Raw genomic sequence first — 22,159 nt, 5'->3', positions numbered from 1 at the left:
TTCTCTGTTTCATCTATTTTTTTTCCCCTCTCTACTGTCTTTTTTATTGGGTTGGCCAAAAAGTTCCTTTGGTTTTTAGGAAAAAATAAAAGACACATTTTTCATTTTTACCAAGAACTTTATTGAACAATGTATTCACCCTTTTCTTCCACTACCTTCTGCCATTTTTTAGGCAACTTCATAATTCCATCTTCCCAAACTTTTTACCTTTTTGAGCAAAGAACTGTTCCAGGTGCCTTTTACAGTCTTCCAAGGAATTGAAATTTTTTTCCATTAAGAAAATTTTGTAAAGACCAAAATAAATGGAAATGCAAAGGAGCAATGCCTGGTGAATATGGCAGGTGAGTCAGAACTTCCCAGCCAAGCTGTAACAGTTTTTGCCTGGTCATCAGAGAAACATGCGGTCTTGCTTTACCCTCATGGAATATCATATTTTCTGTTGACTATTTCTGGATGCTTTTCGTCGAGTGCTGCTTTCAGTTGGTCTAATTGGGAGCAGCACCTGTTGGAATTAATCGTTTGGTTTTCCAGAATGAGCTCATAATGAAGGACTCCCTTCCAATCCCACCACATACACAACATCACCTTCTCTGGATGAAGACTGCCCTTTGGTGTAGTTGGTGGTGGTTTATTTCGCTTGCCCCATGATCTCTAACATTCCACATTATTATACAGTATCCACTTTTCATTGCCCATCACAAATTGTTTTAAAGACAGACCATTTTCATTATGTTTAAGAGAACTGCATACGGAAACAGTCAAGAAGGTTTTCTTCCACTTAACTTATGTGGAACCCAAACATCAAAGCAATTAACGTAAAGCTGGTGCAAATGATTTTCAACACTTGATTTGGATATTCTGAGTAAGTGGGCTATCTGCCGTGTGTTACAACATTGATTGTTCGCAATGTCTCGATTTGATCGCTGTCAACTTCAACTGGTCTGTCCAAACATGCAGCACTGTCCAGCAAATCTCCAGCATGAAACTTCGCAAACCACTTTTGACACGTTTGATCAGTCACAGGACCTTCTCCATACACTGCACAAATCTTTTTTTGCGTTTCAGATGCGTTTTTACCTTTCTTGAAATCATAATGCATAATAGCCCCCCAAAATGTTTTTCTTCCCTCTTCAATATTAAAATGGCTACACAAAAATTCACCAATTTTGATAAGTTTTTAAGTGCACACAGATATGACAGCTGTCACAATACAATCTAACAAAACTGTTTTGAATGAAGTTAAAGAAAACTAAGCACTACTAGAGCCATCTTACAGGGCAAAAAAAAAAAACACCAAACGAACTTTTTGGCCAACCCAAGCGCTATGCTTCTTTGCATCTTTTTAATGGTTGCTCTAGGGATTATAATATATAGCCTTAACTATTTGCAAACTACAGTATTTAGTTTTGTACCACATCATGTAAAATATAAAAACCTTTCAACCATAAAGTTCCATGTACCCCTTGTCCTTTAGTTATATATATTACACCTCACATATAATAATTTTTACTTGGAGCAGTTGTATTTTTTTAATTAAACCAAGACAGTATTTTATATTTACCCATTGGTTTATATTTACTGTCTGTGGGAGGACTGATCTGTTGTGAGCTACTCTCTATTATCAGACAACAGCGATGTTTCCTTAAGAACAAAACGATCACTCTAATCACACACTCCAAAATTTCACTCTGTTTATACTAACATTACTTGGTAAGAAGGGCACTCTTCCACTTTCTTGCTTCCAACTTGAGCCATCTAAAACTATGTCTATATCTATGATTGTGTACTTGATCTCTTTTTCTGTGATGCAATTTTTCTAACTGTGATGACATGAGCAACTCCCACAGTAGAAATCTGAATAGCTCCTTTCTCAACAGAGTGAATGAGAAACTGCAAACCCACAAACCCCAGAGGCTGGGCAGGTGCGAGTTTCTTTTAAAAAGTTTTTATTGTGATCCCTTATTTTTATACCTGAATAACAACTTTCCCCAAAGGCATGATACATAATCTTTATTCTGAAAAGGATATATAGATAATGTATTGATAGCATTTGGTCAGTGGTATCACTGATTGTCTTAAATAAAAATTCCTCTGTTAAGAGGCTCTTTAAAAAAAAAATTAAAAAAAAAAAAAAGGGGGCTCCTTTTTTTAAATCCTTGGTGCTGATACCAGACCAGCCCTTTATCTCTGCTTCTTTTCATACTGACATGATCTGGCTGTACACTCGGACCTCTCTCAAGAATAGGATATAGGGACTTGTTCTGGATTCTCTTGGGCAAGTGCAGCTGAGACACTCAATAGTCTGGCCCTCAATGCAAAGAGCTTTTCTCATCATTTTTTTCTTTTAAATTTAGACTATTAGAGCTGGATTATTAACGCAAGATTTGTGTTTGCCTTGGTGGCTGATATACCACACAGCCCGAGGATTACCTCAGCTAAGCTGAGGCTTTGTTGTGACAGGGCTACTGAGCAGAGGTCTGTCTCAGACTTTCCTTCCACAAAGGAAGGGGTCAGCCAGCCAGGAGATAAAGTCGTTTCCAAAGCAAACAGCGTCACATGCCCTGCTGGCTCCTGGAACTACATACATAGAGCCAAAGCCCTGCTCTCAATTCTTGGAGAACCTGTCTGGGCCGTCTTCTCTCTTTCCCAGCTGACAGGGCAGCAGGCAACTGCGCAGGCCTCAGGCTCCCCGTGATCATCATAACACGTTCTGCGTTCTAATTCGTGTTGCCCAGGGAACATGCTGGCCTCCACGCTGCCTGTGTCACGGGACCTTTCCTAATCTGCTACACCCTCGCTAAAGAAACCCCAACACTGGGGTCACCCCACACCTATTTTTCTCTTATTTGTGCCGATGCTTCAGTTGGTTGTGCTTCCACAGTGGGCTCTGGCTCCAGAGGAAGAGACGGTGGCTTTGTGAGCTGGGATGTTCCTCCAGCACCTATCAACAAAACAAATAGCTTGAATTCTCAGGTCCATAGTTTCAGAAGAAATCATCATTTTCATCGTTACGTTTCAAGAAGAAACCCCATGTTTTCTGAGACTAGTGGGACTGTGGCGTACCTGGGCAGCTGTGACGGACGACCGTGACTGAAGAAATAAAGCAACAGTGAAGTCTGCCTTCAATGCCCTTATAAAAGAAATCCTTAATTACCTGCACTACGCTGACCTATAAGGCAGTGAGAATTAAAGCGAGACTACATAACGAAAAGTACTGTAACGTATTTCTAAACCTGAATATTGTGAAGACCCAGTGTACTGACCATCCAACTAAGCCTGCCACTGGCTGTGACCTTTTACACTTAAGGAAACAAGTGACAGTTTGGCCACCCTTGGGCTTTTTCCCTTCTAGAACTACAATGAATGTGTTCTGAGTCTGAAAAGCACAGCTTCACTCAAAGCTGTAATCTCTTTGCAGACACATGTGGCTTGTACCCATAGGTCTTCATATAGCCGCGTGTCGGTTCCTACCTGAGGGGAGCTTCCTGTATGCGGCTGCTGAAGACATTGCCTGTCCTAGAGCTTGATTAGAACCCAGAGGCTGCTGGAAACTGGCGGCTTTACTGGTTGAAGTGGTCCGGTGCTTTGACTTGGAATCTTTAACTGGTTTAGTCCAGACCAGTGCCTCCCCGACCTGGAGAGCAGCTCCCAACTTCTGGGCCATCTCCACCATCTTGTGCCCATGTGGGAAGGGGGCAAAAAAAAAAAAAAAAAAGAGTCACAGGTCTGACCAGCAGAGACAAGCCTCATCCTAGGCCTTCAGCAGGCAGACGGGGGTTAGCTGAAATATCGTCTGCTCTACTAGCATTTGAGGGAGGAAGTACTTATTGCAAAGAAATTGTTCTCAAACAGCAGAGAACACATTGCCTAAATGGATGGCATGGGAGTTCTTTAAAGGCTCTCAAACCAACAATTCAAGTTTGGTACATTATTGGATCAAGTTCCTGCCATTCCTGTGTGAGGAGAAGTGGGAGGAAGCTACAGAGACAGAATGCAACTCAACCGAGCTGAGGTCTATCAAAAGCAGATATAACTCAGTAAGCCTGAATTTCCTCTTATTACTTTCTTCCAGGAAAATTTTTTCTCAAGCTGTTCTTAATTGAAGAATTCATGCTGCTAGGAACATCAAAGCCAAAACAGATGTGAGCCTATAATACCTTATATTTGGGTCATTTGCGCTTGATTCAAAAGTCTCCTGACATGACTGCTTGTGACTCCTAGGAGCTAAGACTTACCTCCGGATCAAATTCCAGAGAGCTGCTCTCCTTGAGTAGGTTGATTTTCTTCTCCATCTCCTGATATTGGGCCAGGGCGCCCCTCTTCTCACCCTGGTTGTACAGCAGCACAGCATAGTTCAGGTTTACTAAAGGGTTACACCTGTGCAAACAGACAGGGATTTTATGGAGCTGGGACTTTGCAACAAATGGCCATGTAGAGATCCTTCTCATTACACAACAACAAAACTGGTTAAAGAGAGGTATCTCCACTCCACTGCAAGGTGGGGCACACGACCAACAAAGCAGGTACTGGGACCGAGTCTGACATCTCAGCCCTCAAAAGAGACAAAAACAGGGTCCCTACCCTGCTGCCTAACAGATGCCAGTGGAATAACTCCCAGGAGAGTCAACTTTATCTTAGATTAAACTGAGCCCAGAGTCCCATGTGATATTCCAGCAAGCCCGCAGCTACTAACAACCCAGGCCCACTGCCAGCTCTCACTTTCTCTGGCCTCCTGACCTCTTAGGGCTGGAGACACTTTCTCGGAAAGAGTCAGTGTGGGGTCTTGCTGAGCCACCGCGTGTTCAGGAACCACGTCCTTCAACACGCAGGCCTGCCATGCACAAAGGCCTGGGGAGCAAGCAGCAGGGCTGGCTTGGGCGACACCGGGGCCATGGAGCCAGCCCGTGGCTTTGCAGAATCCAGCCCTCCCAACATCGTTCCCGGCAGGGCAGCTTACTTATCCAGGCAGACTGCTTCTGCATAGGCTCTCTTGGCATTCTCTGTATCTTCCAGATTGGTCAGAGCCACTGCAACAAAGAAAGTGAGTGCTGTGGCTGAAGAGCCCAGCGTAGAAAACAGGGAATGTTTCAAGACCGCAGTTCATTCGACCCCCAAACGTAACTCCTACTGTGCCCTCTCAGCTCCTGGCATCACCATCTGCTCAGCCATTCAGCTTGAATTCCTAGTGTCATCTTCTTCAACAGTCCCCTCTCCACCGTTAGTCAGCTGCCAACTTCCACGAGTTCCATTTTTTTACAGCTTCTTTGGTGACACTACCCTGGTTTAGTTGTGTCAGGCTTTCCATTTTGTTCCCCAGGGGCACTGTCCCCACCTGCCTCCATCCATTTGCCACAGTGCTGCCAGGTATCTCGGTGACTTACAGACAAATCTTGACCACATCACTGTGCTACTCAAGAATCCTCACAGTTCTCAGCACCTGTAACCATGATCTTTAAACTTCTGTTTAGCAACAGAATACTCTCCCTTTTTTAATCAGTATTTTCTGGAAGCCTGATCTATAAAACAAACAATAACAGAGCTGCTCTACCCACTCCACCCTTCCAACAACTGTCCATCTACCTCTATCAGACACAACAGGTGTTCTAGGAATACAGTTGGGAAAACAGAGCCTCTCAGATCAAGTGTACAGTCCCTGTGCTGCACTCATGGTCCTCCATACTCTGACCCCAGAGCACCTCTCCTAACTCATCAGCGCACTACATTCTACAACACTACTGCCCTCTAACTGCCGGGCACATCCTGTAATTTCATGAGTGCGTGCCTTTACTCAGGGGCTTCTCAGCCATCCTATGCTATTGAATTCCAGCTTATCTTTCAAAACTCAGTGTGAAGACCATCTCTACTTTGTGAGGTTAGAATTACTGCTTATGCCCTACAGTACAGCTATTTGTTTACATTCCTGTATCCCATTACAACTGGGCTATCTTTGTATTCAGACAGCCCCCAAATAACCACCACTCAATTTGCTTTTGCAACCTTTCTCTTATTAATCAGAAACCCACAGTAATGACCAAAAAACAAACAAAAAAACACCTGAAGACTACTGTCAATGAGAACATGGAAACTGCTTTTATATATACATTTCGTAAATTTAGTATAAGCAGAAAAATCCACCAGGAAGAACATTTAGTCAGTACTTTTGTATTATACTAACAACAACAGACTAATTATATAACAAAACCAGTAGTTAACATTCATTGATTATTTAATCATGTATTCCTCTCATCTAGCTTATGAGATATAGCTAATGAGTAGCAGAAGCAGGACCCTACCTAAAGCCCAAGATCTTAACACTTGATGGTAACTGGAGCTTGGCTGGACTCAATATATGAACTGTCAAGCCAAGGGAAAACCACTGTTAAAGGATGAACTAGAGATGAACCTGCTGGTCTCTGTGAAATTCCCCTAAGTGAGAAGCAACAAGGTGCTCTATAATCCAGATTCCTGTGGGATCTGCAAGGGGAGTGGCTCCTATGGGACATTTAACCACTGGCCTCCTACGATTCTAATTCATTTTTCCCTCATTACAGACTGCGGCGGGGTTCTCCACATAAATGTCTCTTACCAGCTAAGAGCATGTAGAGCTCCCCCATCTTTGGCTGGAAGTTGATGGCGGCACTGAGGAAATGGAAAGCTGATGCATACTGCTGCATAGTCAAGTGGACGAGGCCCAAATTATACAGAATCTTCCAATCGAAGGGTGCCAAGTAGTTGGCTCGTTTCAGGCAGCTGATAGCCTGGAGCAGAGAGGGGGCACTCGGTGAGAGGCTGGGACAAGCTCGGCAGACCCAGGAACTGTGAACACAAGCCAGGAAAATGAAGAGACACTCACCGCCACATATTTCTTCTTGCCAAAGAAACACATTCCAATGTTATTCCAGAGTGGAGGACTTTCTGGAACAGCACAAGCTACAACTCTGTATTTGGTGAGGGCAACATCAAAGTCCCCATGGGTCTGCATCATGCTGCCTGCAGCCAAGATGGCCTGGAAACACAGGGTGTGGAACGTTGGTAATTCAGTCATTCCCAAAAGGCTGTCACACTGAAGCAGCCTTCCTGAGCCTAGGTACTCAGCAGGCCCATCAGCACTGGTGGGACTGAAAAGCTTCTTCCAGGGACCTATGTAATATACCCACAGCTACTGGAACAAAGGCTCACGAGGCACCTCCCACACCCCACACTGCGGCTCTCTTTGGCATAATACAGAAAAGGCACTGACTTTACCCAGCTCATTTGATTCCTACTTGTAGCCAGGAAGTCACTATTTTAGAGTATCAGGGCCCTTTAAGTAAAAACTGCCTTTAACCTGTTCCCCACAGCCCCTACTTGGTACACCAAGTGCTCTAGACAACTCAGGTGCACCTGTCTGGCCACTAAGGGCAGAGGGTGAGTCAGCTTTAGGCTTCATCAGTCCAGCTTTCCATGTCTCTAAGGAAAGGGGTTAAGGTGGGGTGCTAGGTCAGGCTAATGTGACTTCCAAGAAAGGACTGAGTCTGTACGCTTAACAGACTGTTTTGCTGCATCTCCCTCAGGGACCCTCATCCACGTGATGCTCTTCTCATCCCCAAAGTCACATGTGGACAAGCGCTGACATCTCAGATTCATCAGGAATCTGAAAGTCATTTCAGCAGATTTATTTTTGACAGTAGTGGTAGAGGCTCTGCTAAGTTCCTAAGTAACACATAAAACTTTACTAGCACTACAGTTTTGCTTTCTGCATAAGTTACAGATCCAATATAACAAATGTGCTCTCTTAGAAGAAGCAGAGCACTGACAATTTACAGTATTTTCAAATAAGAGCCACATTTACTTACAACTTTTCTAAGAAAAAAGTACTTTCTCAGATATTCAAAATGCTTTCAAGCCTCTCACCTGAGATGACCCACAGTCTTGTTTATGGAGTGTGTATCTCCCTGAATAAACCTTTTGCTTCAAAAAAAAAAAAAACAAAACAAAAAAATGCTTTCTAGGGCTAGATCACCTCTAGGAGCAGCGGGACCACCTGTGAAGGCTCTGGGGTTTGACAGCCTGCAATACCTTGTAGTTGGTAGGGTCATAAGTCAGTGCATTTCCAAGATGTTCAAATGCCTTCTGGTAAATGCCAAGCTTGAAAAAAAAGCAAACCAGAGAATTACATCGGGGAAGACGGCAGCTGAGGAGACGCCAACCACACCCTCAAAGACACACCCTGACTTTTCTGGGTTCTTCTGACAAAAAAAGAACTACAGCTAACCAGATTTTTAAAAAAGAAAACTAAGATCCCCACATTACTTTCCCTCCTATTTTACTGATTTGTTCCCTAATAAGGTCAAAGTAGCTATTTGCCAGGAACCATCTCTGCCACACTAGTACGGTTACACACTAAGGCCTCTTGGCAGGAAACAGGTTGCTTACTCTCATCTCCCCTGGGGCCAACCTCCCAAGCCAAAGCCCAGGAAGGCCCAGGGTTAAGCTCCTTTGAAAGAAAAATGAAAGACAAAAAGGTCACCACAGAGGCAGAGCTGGAGGCAGGATCAGCTAAGTGGGGAACTTGGGGAGTTGACTGGGGGGGGGGGGTGGAGGGGATCCCTGGGTCCCAGGGCCTCAAGCAGATATAGAAAAGTGATGGAGCTAAAAGAATCCCACTCACACTCAGGAATGTGGAGGGAAGAGGAGACTTTTTATTCTAGACAATGCTTTGCCTTCTCTTTTCTAGAGGACCTGACTGGGAAGAAGGAACAACAGAAATGGCCTTTGCCCCAAAGCCCTCATAATACCACAGCTTCTCCCACCACAAAATGCCAGCCCCTCTGACCTCAGTTATTTCTCATATATGTTCTTTCCTTGGATAAGAATTATAATTGCACTAGGCTCAAAGAGATTTATTTGCTTCTAATTTTAATGCTGAAAAGTTAATTCCTTTAGCAAAGGATATCAAATGTGCTTCTTAGGACGTTTAGTAAATTGTGTTAAAGTAAAAATGCAGGAAAACCAAAACACACAAACCCAAAAGCTTTTTTCTTTTCTTTTTTGCCTATGCAGCTTGCAAGATCTTCATTCCCCGACAAGGGGTCAAACCCCTGCACCCTACAGTGGAAGCGTGGAATCCTAACTGCTGGGCCATGAGGGAATTCCCCCAAAAGCATTTCTAACATCAATGCATGGATAAGAACTCCTCTTACCTGCAGGTAGAGTAATCCTAAAGTTGTAAGAAGTTCTGTGTTTTCTGGTGAGAACCTGCAACACAGAGATGCTTAGAGGGAAACGACATATATGAGCGACACTGAGATACACACATAGTAACTCGCCCTTGTGCACCACCTGAGACACTACTGTGTCTCCCACTCCCTGTGGGAACTCAAAGAGATTTGAGAATTTCCTTCAAAAGCAGGTCATCTCCACCTGGCTGTAGGGAGGACTACTCAGCAAGAAAAAAATGGGACTTAGAACCCAGACTCCCTTCTCAGGACCTTTTCTTAGGGCCAAAGTCCTCAGAAAGAACCTATGGAATATTTTGTGCCACTGTCTTGATTACACCGGTAGAATTCAAGAATAATGCTCTATAAACCAAGTCAGTCTAGAACACACATGGTTTTAGCCACTTCCCTCATGAGATTGTTTTTTTTCTTTTTTTTCCCCCTGTTCTCACTGCACTCACAATGCCAGCCAGCATAATTTCCCAGGGAATTTAGGATCCCAAGGCCCCTAATGCTCTACTCTTCACATTAAACAAAAAGCCATACTAAACATCCAAACTAAAGAAGGAAGACACACACCAGCTCTAGGAAAGAATTAGCCGTTGGCTTTGCAGAGTCAACACTGGCTTAAGTAAAAGATTATCTGCCTTTCCAATACCTCACTGCTATTTGTCTTTGTCACAAAAGCAACACTGAGCTGAGCTGATCTGACTACAGGATCATCAGACAGTTTCAACAGTGAAAACAGTAAAAGGCGAGGAACAATGTCTCTCCTGTTTCCAATGAATGAGGTGGGCTGCTGGTTACCTAGGGGAGACCAGAAACACAGGGGCCAAAGCCCCAGCCCAGGAGGCCTGAGCTGGCCAGACAGAGCTTACTCAGTTCAACTGAGTACTTCTGCTTCACTTCTGCCATAAATACCCATCCGGATCACTTTCATCCCCCAAACCAAGTAACTTCCATGATTCTGGCTGCGTCCATCCCCCACCAAAACATGACTACTCTCTCCCAAGCTGTGGGTCATAAACAATGGTGTCTATAATCTCAGTGAGGTTCCAAATGCTCAGCTGTCCTCTTTTCTCCTTTGAGAATTTTAGTGACTTAAGTCCTTGACCAGCCACTGGAAGAATGTGTGAGCTAATAATGTAATTTATGTGAGCTAATCTCAAAAAGATAACTTCTAGAATGCAGGGATCAGGGATCAAGGCTTCCACCCAGCATCACAGAGACGTAACATATGCTACATGGGCTCCTTCCTACTTGTCCATATAAACTTAGCCTCTTGATGCAGAAGTCTCTTTTGTAGCTTAACAAATCAAAGGACTTTTATGTCTTTTTAAACATAAAATACGGTTGAAGAAAATTCCAAAAGCAGTGTTGTGCCTAATATAACCAGAAAAGTTACTATCATGGTAGAAGACAAAGGTAATTAACAATTTAATAGAAATCTAAGTTTAGTTCAAAGTCTAATTATCAGGAATAATACTTTGTGGCCTTGAACCACAGATGAGGCATTCTATTAGGTGACCAAACAAATGAGACACTAAAGCATTTTGCTACAGCTATCCCACTTAAAACAAGCAAGACAAGATCCCAGACAAAAGATATGATAGCATGTGTCCCTAGAAAGGAAACGCAGAATACCACACTGGGAAAGCCAGTCAACTCCGTTATCAACAGGGGTTTGGCTGACCCTGATGATATTTTTCAAAAGCATGATATTGGTCTCAGATCTTTATTAGTGAATCAGAAGATCTCTCTCCCTAAAATCCTGGAAACATAAGATCTTTCATAAAGTTTAAAACCACGATGGCAGACTGCCAGCTGATTCCAAAATCTGCTCTCTCCTTCCTTCTAAGCACGTCTGCCCACCTCCCTTGCAGCTAGATGTGGCCACCTCACTAATTTCAAACCATACAATGTTAGCAGGAATGCTGTGTGCAACTTCCTATTTATTCAGTACTTAGCTTCCTATACCACCTCCCCTGACCACAGACTGGAGCACAGATGCTACAGTAAGTCTGCTTCAGTCATAGGTGAAGGCAACAACCTAAGGAATGATGGGTTAACATGGAAGGAACGTGGATCCCTGACTGACCTTGTGGAGCAGAGCTGCCCAGCTAGGCTAGACCAGCCACACTGATAGGTGAGAAAGAAGCACAAGTCTTCCTTATTTAAGCCATTGGGAGCTCTAAACCTTAGCTTAAGAGTTACTCTATACAATGTGTAACCAGGCACACATGTTCTCTCTTAGGCTTGGGAGTTCAGGTCTGCTCCCATTTTTGTTTTAGTTTCTCGTTACTAACCGACACACTTACTCCACTGCTTTCTTGTAGATTTCGATGGCCTTGTCCAAGTTTCCCTCCAGCAAGTAGATCTTGCCCAGCATTATATAAGTCAGATCGTGCCTGTTAAGATGTAGGGCATTGTGCAGCTGGTCTTGTGCCTAACAAGATTGACAGAGTAGAGAACCAAATCACTACCATGAAAGGACAAAGACTTTGTATGGCTCTTGAGTGTTTTCTGCTTTTTGATATTCACACCCATGACTCGTATTCTGTAAGTCAAAAGGGACATCATGGTACGTAGAGAGTACTGCCCCAAACTTGATCCCAGCTGCACTGCTGACCAACTGCACACCCTTCCCCAGGGTGGACCTCATTTTCCTCACCAGTGTTTTGATAAATGAATAAGTGAATCATCATTTATTCATTCAATATGTATTCATCAAGTGTCTGTTGCTCTAAGCACTAGTATACCAGAGCTAACAGAGCAAACTCCTTGCTCTGGAAGAGCTTATGTCCTCACAGATGCTGAAAAGGGCTTTGTTTAGTCCGTCACTGATTCAGCAAGTATTTATATAAATGCCAGGTACTGTATTTGCTTAGCCTGTTAGCTTTACAGTAAAATCTAAATATAATTCTCCTTCTCCTCAGTACAGGTCTGACCAAAAACCAAATTCCACCTCTCCCTTGGCTCAGAATAATCCTGTGAATAGATATGTACTTGCTTGAATATCCTCTGAAAAGGAAAAGCTCCTAACCAAGTATATAACACTGAAGATCTAGATCTGCCCAGAAAACCTAAGGGACCCACTAAATATGTATATTTTATTTACATCAATACAGGTATTATTTATTTTTATGTATCTCACAGGAGCCAAAGTTATTCTCACACCTCAACTGCTGATGTAGTTTTTTTTTTCATACCCCTGAGGGACTGATTAGGTTGCATCAGTTTACAAACTGATGCATATTAAACACTGTCAAATGGGTATCAACTAATTCAGATTCTCAGTCCTGTCAGCAGTGGAGAAAGGAGAATAAAACTTCACAATCACTAAGTGGGAGCTTTATGACAGAAACTCTACCCAACCCCACTATCGTTAACTTTTAGAGTTTTCAGTAATTTGGTCTATCCCTCAATTAAGATATATACATTTTTTTCCCTTTATCTGAGTACCAGGGTAGGTTCAAATGGTTTGTCAGATGTAAGAGCCTCAGGCACTACAGCCTAATCACAATGAATATCAAAATCTCCCACAGAAAAAAACCTTAAAAACTGAAACTCTCAGAAATCAAATCTACTTAAGATTAAAATTTCATTTCCAATGACCGTAAAAACTAAAATCAGTTGCCACTGGAGCATAAGATAGCTCACATGGTCATAATTATGCTTTTAAGACTTGAGTCCACTTTTTGATATCTAAGTTTTATTGAACATTTGTGTTTCTATTCTGGAAAATTAAACTAGGGGTTGGAAAATAAGAGGAAGAAAGCAATTAGATTGCCATTCCCTCATGATATTTCTAGAACTTGTCATTTTCTTGTTAAAAGCAAGGGAAAAAAAACCAAAAACAGATGAATAGTGACAAATGAGAATAAAAATGGGGATAAATGCATATGGCACCTACAATTTTTACTTCTAAAAATCTCTGCAAGCAGTAGGAGTAATACAAAATAAGCAATGGCACCTCTGTTACAAGTGTACCCTCAGTGAAATCCCCGGCCAACCGCGGCCCCCCCACCACCATTTCTACAAATTACCTTGTCAAACTGTTTCAGGTAAATGTAGCAAACTCCTAGGTTATGACAGATCTCCTACACACGAAAGGAAAACAACTTAAGTGTAAGTTCCATAGTAACTATTACAGTGAAACAACAGGCGTCTAGAGATTATTACTGCTTGGCAAAATTTAAACTTTAAAGCATGCACTATGGTTATTTATTTGAATCTTATACAGATTATAAGAGATAAAAGCAGAATAAACCGGTGATAAACCCTTTGTGCCCTCTTCTCAGAAGAGACTACCACAGCCCCTTCTCCAACCCTAGGGAAGTGTGTGTGTGTATGCGAATCAGATTCCTTTTCCTAGGAGCCTAGGAATTCACTAGGTGATATGGACTTGGGGACTGACAGCGCCATCTGGAGGCCACTAGGATGGGATACATATATGCAATTGGAGCCAATCTGCAGAAGTCTGCAGCACAGGTCAGCAAGCTATGGCTCATGGGCCAAATCCATTCTCTGCCTTTTTTTGTAAATAAAGGTGGATTGGAACGCAGCCACGACCACTTGTTATGTATCATCTACGGTTCTTTCACAGTAGAACTTCAGAGTTAAGTAGCTGCAACAAAGACTGTATAAAGCCGCAAAGCTCAAAATATTTACTAACCTGCCCTTCACACACACAAAAATTTGCCAACCTCTAATCTAAAGAAAAAAAAATCAAGCAGAAATGCAGAGAAGCTACCTTGGTTGCTGACAGCTTTGCAGTTCTAGTTCACTGCAAGACCAATCTATATTTCCTGACCTTGTGGTTCTACAGAATCTCTCAAACTCCCTTACACCAAATCTCCCTTTATTTAAGGCAGCTTTAGAGAAAGGAAGATACAAGGGTGAGGAAACTGCTCTTGGGAAACAGTAAGGACCACATTGTTAGTAGTGGGGAAATGTAGAAGCCTATTCAGACCCAGAAGTGTCCCTCTCTGAAGAAACATGAAACTTCAAGGGCTCAGGTTTAATGTTTTCCAAGTTCCCTAAAATAACAACAAAACAGCAATCAGTGATTCTACGCCTGATGTTTTTCATATATATTACTTTAATTTTCCCAGCAAATCTGCAACATAACAATTCTGATTTTAGAGATAAAATTGAAGTTCAGAGAAGTTAAGCAGTTTGCCTAACTTATGACAAAAAGTATCAGCACTGTGATTTTTTTTCTTAGTTCTAAATCTTAAAGAATTTCAGCCATATATAAATGTAGACAGAATCACCATGTACTCATCATCCTGCTCCAACAACCATCCAGTCCATCCCCCCACCTATCCCACTGCTTTGTAAGCAAATATCAGATAGTATAACATTTTATCCACAAATATTTCAGTATGTATTTCTAAAGGATAAGATCTCTTTTTCTAATCTACCCACAATATGATTATCATACTTGAAAAAAAAATTAGTAACTACTTAATACCAGATACTGAATCATGTTCAAATTTCTGATAAATGTCTCACTTCACAAAAAAATTCTTTTTCTTAAATCACAATCCAAGTAATGTCTACACATCGCAAAGCACTGGGATTTGAACTCAGACCTGTCTCTAAAATGTATGTACCTTCCAATTCATCACCCTATAAGAATGTACACATGGAGAAGGAGAGAGGAAAAATGTAGCCCTACTTGTCCTTTAAATGTCCTGGAAGGTAACTAACCCATAACCTTTTAAAATCATTTATCATAGATATTATTTAATAATGCAGCAGCAATATGCCTTAAACAAACTGACAGCCAAGGAAATTTTTGAAATTTGAAAAGGAAACTAGAACAAATCAGAGTTAAATCCTGCCTTTCATGGGATGAGAGAATGCAGCAAACATCCTGCAAGGGCAGCTGGTACAGTGGAAAGATCATAGGCCTAAAGTGAGGAATTCTAGACTCTAGACCTGAACCCTGGCTCTGGTTCTGCCACTACCTCACTGTGCCCTTCAGCAAGTCATTCCATCTCCCAAAGCCTCAGCTTCCTCATCTATCAATACGGGAAATTCTCCCTACTTAACAGCTGTTCCAAAAGTCAAATGAGATCACAGCAGGAGGAATTATTATTCCCCTGCTGTGGCCAGACCGTGGAATACCCTGATGAGTCCAAAAGAGTAGGGCTACAAGGTTTGCTACAGGCCTCATGCACTCATGAAGCATGTAGGGCAAAGAGTGGCTGTCTGGGGAAAGACCACCTCTACTGGCACCAATGGACTGGTTATCCCAGGTGAGTCAATAATACCAAATGAGCTCTTTCAACCAAGTGGACAGACTGATAGACATTCTCCACCCCCCCATCTTGTCCCTGAGTTCTCCTGTCTCACTTCTTCTCTATCTCCTTCTATGGGCTCATTTTCTCTTCAGCTCAGCCCTTCAAACTGTTTTTTCCAGGATTCCATCCTCAGAGAACTACATAATGATCTCATCCAATTTAATGGTTTTCATTATCACCTTTATGTTGTTGACTCCGAAATGTACATCTCCAGCCCCGGACACTTGAGTTTCAGATTTCTGTATCCAGCCACGTGTTGGATGCATCTTAATTTAGATATCCTACCAGAAGCTACAATTCCTCATGTCCACAATCTTCTGAAAGATAGGATTTAACTCTGATTTGTCATCATCACCCTCTCCCAAAACTTGCTTCTCTTCCTTCCTGTATTTCCTATTCTAGTTGATTGTCCTATAAAACACCAATCCATCTTTGCATCTGTAGCCCAGTGCCTGGCACATAGCAGACATTCATTCGTTGAAAGAATGACTGAATGGAAGAGTAACTAAAATTTTCCTTTATCTGTAGCTTTACTTTGGCCTCTGGCTATAAAATATTCAATGGCATAAAGTCTTAAACATCTCAGCCTTTAGACCTGCAGAAGAAAAAATGACTGACAGACACATCTCAAAAATAACAGTGCCATAAGAACTGCAGGGAAAACCCATGCTAGCTCCTTCTACTAATCAATCTAATCCTTCGCTCTTAGATATGCTTTTCTAAGAATCATCAGGTATTCTGAAAAAACCAACAGCAAGAAAAAGAAGGACCAAAACAAAGAGAGGAAGAAAAAGATAATTGTGGAAAGCAGAAAAGAACTTCAAAGGGTCAGAGACATACACTGCAAGAAAAGACAAAGTTCTTGGAAATTAAAAATATAATTACTGATATAAAAATACTGAATGGGTAGGCTAAATAACAGAATGTGAATATAGCTAAAAACAGAAATGATGATCTGGGAGATAAGACTGAGGAAATGTTTCTGAATCTATAGCAAAGACAAGGAGGTGGAAAATATGAGAGGCAAGTTAGGAGACTAGGAGACCAGGTAGAGAACAAGTCTAATAGAGTAGAAAATAGTGTGGCAAATGCTGCTAGTTATCTACCTAATATTCACTCTCTCTGTTTACCTTACTAACAAAACTCTAATTTTGTTTAGAGTGACGTGTCCAACTTAAAACTATATTTCCCAACCTTCCTTACAAAAGGGGTACTTGATATGATGCAAGTGAAAGTCTCTTGGGGATTTCTGGAAAAGTTATATTTGATAAAAGTTATGTCTTTTTTTCTCTCTGTTGCTTCCTCTTTTTCCCTACCTAGAATGATGATGTGATTTTAGAGCTGCAGCAGCCAGCCATCTTGTAACCATGAAGAAAAAGCCTCAGCAGTGACATTTTGGACCACCAAATCAATGTCAGGAACTACTTACCTGGAGTTCTTGTTTCATAGGAAAAAATTAACTCCTAACTCCTAATTTTTAAAGCCAGTGTTTAATAAAATGTTTTGTTGCAGTTACACACAATCCCTAACTGATACAAAGAGACAATGGAGAGGAAAAAATAATCAAATAAATACTCAAAAAAACCCTTCCTGCCCCAAAGAAAGGCACAGGTCTTCAAAGTGAAAGAGCCAACTGAATGTCCACAGATAAAGGAAAGAAAGAGAAAACAAACATCTAGACAACTATTACTGACATTTCAGAACTCCAATGATAAAGAGAAAACCTTTCAAAGCTTCTAGACAGGAAAGTGGAGTTATCAACAAGCATCAGACTGGTAACAGACTGCTCAACAACACTGACGGCCAGAAAATTAGGTAGCAATGTCTGCTGAGTTATGGGGAAACGTGATTTTTGATCTTATGCCTAGCCGAATCATCGATGACGTGTGAAGATAAAATAAAGACAGTTTTGGCATGTAAGAATTCAGTAATAATAACAAAAGATAGCCATATGATAAATGGAACCATTAGCATATTACTAATAACAAAGAACAAAGTTCTCTACTTACCCAATCTTTCTGGTTAAGTTTAGCTGCTTCATTGTATACTTCAGTGGCAGCTTTATGTTTTCCCAAAAGAAATCTGGGGAAGAAACACATTTTCTGTAATTATTAACACAAAGCTTTTACAAGACTAATACCACTAGTCCCACATATGACTTATGTTCCAGCCAGCAGAGAATTCTGGAAGCCTCTTCTCTATGAGCTAGTTGTGCTGGTTTAGCCAGTGAGGCTGCTGTATACCAACAGCAGAAGCTCTCTTGGTAGGGACAGAATTGGTAGCTATCCCAAGGCCTTGGTCCCATTCTATACCAATTTTAGTGAAAGTCTTCTGTAATTTATTTTCCACAATGTACTACAAATGTAGACCAAAAAAAGAAACAAGCCAAATTAATTACTGTGTTAAACAAGAACTGCCATAATTTTTCATCCTCATCTATTAGGGACATGCCCTTCTCTCCTAAATTATGTCTCTTTCTTTGATACTGGGTCATAATTCTGGAGACACAGGGGAACATCAGCCTCTATGCAAAGACAGTGCATGAATGTGTATGAATGACAACGTAGGCAAGAAAGTGAGGATGGGAACTCCACAGAACACTTTGCTACTCTGGAGTAGTAAAGCTATTAGTGCTTAACAGCTTATACAGACTCTGGGGGTTGCCTGCATCCAGGAAACTTCAGGGCATTCACTCAACAAACACGTTCTTAAAGCCTACTGTGTATCTAGTATTATGCTAAGTGTTGGAACAGTAGGTGAGAAAAATTCCATGGGTTGCCAATACGATCAGGGTACTTGAGGCACAAAATGTCACTATTTATATGAAAAACACCATCAGTATTCCCCCATCAAACTAGAATATACAGTGTTTGAAATACTCAGTTCCTTTATACTACTTACCTCATTTTCTCAAATTTCAAAATCAATCCACACTCTTCAAAGTGAATCTGTTGTACCTATTAAGCAACCCTCCCTCTATGTATCAGGCTGCCGGAAGCAGCCCCAGCCTGAGAATGCACTTTACACTGTTCTCTGTCAGTGCCCTAGGGCCTCCGGGCTGCCAATACTCACAAAGATCTAGCCACCTGCTTGAGGTTATCAGCACACTGAGGGCTGAGAACAGCACACGTCTGAAAGAGTTCTAGGGATTCTTGGATATTTCCTTCCAGGCGAAATATCAATGCTGCCAAGAAACAGAAAACACCGAAAATAAATCCTGTTCTAGGAAGAATGGAGCCTGGCATCAGAAAAATTGAAGAGGGAGGTAGGAAATCATATCAAAGAAATCCTTTGGATAATTATGTCTTTAATACAATCAGATATGATTTCGAATGGACTGAAACAAGTAGCAAAGTTGCTGATAAGCTAAAACCTTTCTTATGAGGTATGTAGAACCTACCTATTCCTCTACTCCCAGCTTCCACCATGCAGATAATTTGGTGTCTTATAAATTATCCCACAAACTCTTCACTATAAGAACATTCTTATAGTCCCCCATCAGAAGCTCTATTTATCATGATAATTCCGACTTCCACCTGACAGTTCTCAGAGAGTATACACCCAAATGGGGCAGGTGCAATCAATAACCCAAGTCCAACAAGGAGATGCTGACAAAGAATGCAGTAGTAATATTTCAGACTCGGTTTTCAGTAGAGCAAACCAATAAGAATCAATCATTTTTCCTAGGCTTACGTTTTCAGAAGAATTTACATGCTTAAGTGCTATGGGGCACTATAAGTCTGGAACTTGTGATACTGGGAATAAAAGAACATTATTTTGCCATAATGTCCTAGATATGCCACTATCTTACCAATTATGTCAGAATTAATCTGAAGACTACAAATGCAATGAGTGGTAAATAAAACCACCCATTTACGCCAAAGAGTCAAAAGAAAGTTCCTGGAAAAACTAATGATGCTACTTTGGGCACTACAGAGTAAAATTTTAGACAGTGGTTCCTATATTTGATTTCTGATGAATTTCATTTATTCTGTTTTATCCTGTATACCTCTAGGCTTCTTCCCTTATTCTGACTCACCTTAAAAAAAATCCTCAAGCTTTTCCTCATCTCTTTTAGCTTGACTAAAGGAACCCTTCCAAAAGTCTCTTCTGGACCTGCAACTGCTGCATGAGGAAGAAACCCTAATAACCATTCTGAGAAACACTAGCCAGAAACCAGAATAGGAGTGATAGTAGCAAATTTTTTAACAGAACTAGCCATTTCTGAGGTCAAATTCAGCACAATAATTATGTTCTGATTTCAAAAAATAATACTGAGTAAGAGATTTGTGGAACATTTACATGAATTTAAGTATTTAATAAGTTGTTTGCTCTTTTTCCATAACCTAGGCAGAGTGTGCATTTCTCTAGCAAGAAAAGAAAAAAACATATGTCTTACCTTGGACATAAATGGCATATTCACATAACCCCTGAGTCTCCTGAAGCTGTTCTTTGATAACAGCCTGAAAAAGAAAGAAACAACACTTCTGAGTAGTGGTTAAGTGTCTTCAAGTGTTTTTAAGAAAAGGTAGACATGGACAAGGAGTATATGTAAGAAATCTACAATACAAATAACTACTAATAAAGTAGCTCGTCCGGATTTTTTTTTTTTTTTTAATTTCAACTCCCCTTATGACTGTTTATTCTAGAACAAGGGGCAGCAAAGTATGGCCCAAAGGCCAAATCCGACCCACATAGGCTATTTTAGTACAGCTCTCAAGCTAAGAGTGGTTTCTATATTTTTAAAGGGTTATAAAAAAAAATGAGAAGATGAAGTATATGAGACAGAGACTGTATGTGGCCCGCAAAGCCTAAAATATTTACTATCTGGCCCCTTACAGGAAAAAGTTCACCAACTCCTATCTACAATCTAACCAGGCAGGCTAAGAAAACTGTGAAGAGACTTCCAAGGGCCATTATAGACGCTAGGCGCTCTCTGACGAGCAAAACACAGGCTCTACCTTCGAACAACGACGGGCTAAGACCAGGGAGCTATAGTTTCAAATCCTGTGTTAACAAGGAGTGGAGGAGATGCCAAGGAGGCCCAGAGAGCCAGAGAGAGAAGGGCTTTGAATGCCATGCTAAAAAAGGTTGAGAGCAATGGGAAAATCTTGATAGGTTTCAAGTGGGAAGTAACCAAATTCTATTCGCTCTATTTTTTGGAACACTGTGGAAATAGAGGGAAAAGGGGCATGATTAGAGGCAAGGCTGGTATAAGAACCTTTGTGGTTAATTTAAATAAAAACAATGGGGATGGGCTTCCCTGGTGGCACAGAGGTTAAGAATCCACCTGCCAATACAGGGGACTCGGGTTTGAGCCCTGGGCTGGGAAGATCCCACATGCCACAGAGCAACTAAGCCCATGTGCCACAACTACTGAGCCTGCGCTCTAGAGCCCGTGAGCCACAACTATCGAGCCCATGTGCCACAACAACTGAAGCCCATGCTCCTAGAGGCTGTGCTCCGCAACAAGAGAAGCCACCGCAATGAGAAACCTGTGCACCACAACTAAGAGTAGCCCCCACTCTCCCCAACTAGAGAAAGCCTGCACGCAGCGACAAAGACCCAACGTGGCCAATAAATTAATTAATTTAAAACAAAACAAAACAAGAGAAGCCAATGCAATGCCACCACAATGCCACTGCAATGAGAAGCCCACGTACTGCAACAAAGAGTAGCCCTTGCTCACTGCAACTAAAGAAAGCCCACATGCAGCAACAAAGACCCAACACAGCCTAAAAATAAATAAATTCAAGTCTTGGAAAATTCAAGAAAATTGAAATCATATCAAGCATCTTTTCTGACCACAATGCTATGAGATTAGAAATCAACTACAGGAAAAAAACTGTAAAAAACACAAATACGTGGAGGCTAAACAATGCACTACTAAATAACCAAGTGTCACTGAAGAAATCAAAGAAGAAACTAAAAAATACAGAGAAATAAATGACAATGAAAACATGATGACCCAAAACCTATGGGACGCAGCAAAAGCAGTTCTAAGAGGGAAGTTTATAGCAATTCAATCTCACCTCAAAAAAACAAGAAAAATCTCAAGTAAACAATCTAGCCGTTCACCTGAAACAACTAGAGAAAGAAGAACAAAGAAAACCCAAAATCAGTAGAAGGAAACAAACCATAAAGATCAGAGCAGAAATAAATGAAATACAAATGAAGAAAACAATAGCAAAGATCAATAAAACTAAAAGTTGGTTCTTTGAGAAGATAAACAAAATTGATAAACCGTTAGCCAGACTCATCAAGAAAAAAAGGGAGAGGACACAAATCAATAAAATTAGAAATGAAAGGAGAAATCACAACTGACACCACAGAAACACAAAGGATTATAAGAGACTACTATAAACAACTATATGCCAATAAAATGGACAATCTCGAAGAAATGGATAAATTCCTGGAAAGGTACAATTTTCCAAGACTGAATCAGGAAGAATTAGAAAATATAAACAGACCTATCACAAGTAATGAAATTGAAACTGTAATAAAAAATCTTCCAACAAACAAAAGTCCAGGACCAGATGGCTTCACAGGTGAATTCTAACAAACATTTAGAGAAAAGCTAACACCAATTCTTCTCAAACTCTTCCAAAAAATTGCAGAGGGAGGAACACTCCCAAATTCATTCTACGAGGC

The 22,159-nt window shown here is 41.2% G+C and overlaps 1 protein-coding gene across 1 annotated transcript in view; it reads right to left on the bottom strand.

Moving 5' to 3' along the window:
- Positions 1 to 97: 97 nt before the first annotated feature.
- Positions 98 to 22,159, bottom strand: part of BBS4 (Bardet-Biedl syndrome 4) — a 44,739-nt gene continuing 22,677 nt past the window's right edge. Inside the window, exons 4-16 of the mRNA XM_057723236.1 lie at positions 19,908 to 19,971; positions 18,581 to 18,692; positions 17,518 to 17,590; positions 13,244 to 13,297; positions 11,516 to 11,643; positions 9,183 to 9,237; positions 8,059 to 8,127; positions 6,854 to 7,006; positions 6,587 to 6,758; positions 4,958 to 5,027; positions 4,236 to 4,377; positions 3,472 to 3,673; positions 98 to 2,941 (exon numbers count right to left, since the gene is read on the bottom strand). Coding sequence (XP_057579219.1) covers positions 2,832 to 2,941; positions 3,472 to 3,673; positions 4,236 to 4,377; positions 4,958 to 5,027; positions 6,587 to 6,758; positions 6,854 to 7,006; positions 8,059 to 8,127; positions 9,183 to 9,237; positions 11,516 to 11,643; positions 13,244 to 13,297; positions 17,518 to 17,590; positions 18,581 to 18,692; positions 19,908 to 19,971 — 1,404 coding nt within the window. The 3' untranslated portion in view covers positions 98 to 2,831. The remainder of the gene's footprint in view (positions 2,942 to 3,471; positions 3,674 to 4,235; positions 4,378 to 4,957; positions 5,028 to 6,586; positions 6,759 to 6,853; positions 7,007 to 8,058; positions 8,128 to 9,182; positions 9,238 to 11,515; positions 11,644 to 13,243; positions 13,298 to 17,517; positions 17,591 to 18,580; positions 18,693 to 19,907; positions 19,972 to 22,159) is intronic.

The sequence above is a fragment of the Hippopotamus amphibius genome, chromosome 2, assembly GCF_030028045.1.
Source record: "Hippopotamus amphibius kiboko isolate mHipAmp2 chromosome 2, mHipAmp2.hap2, whole genome shotgun sequence".
Lineage (NCBI taxonomy): Eukaryota > Metazoa > Chordata > Mammalia > Artiodactyla > Hippopotamidae > Hippopotamus > Hippopotamus amphibius.
The sequence above is the reverse complement of the archived record's forward strand: the minus strand, read 5'-3'. Positions and strand labels throughout refer to the sequence as shown.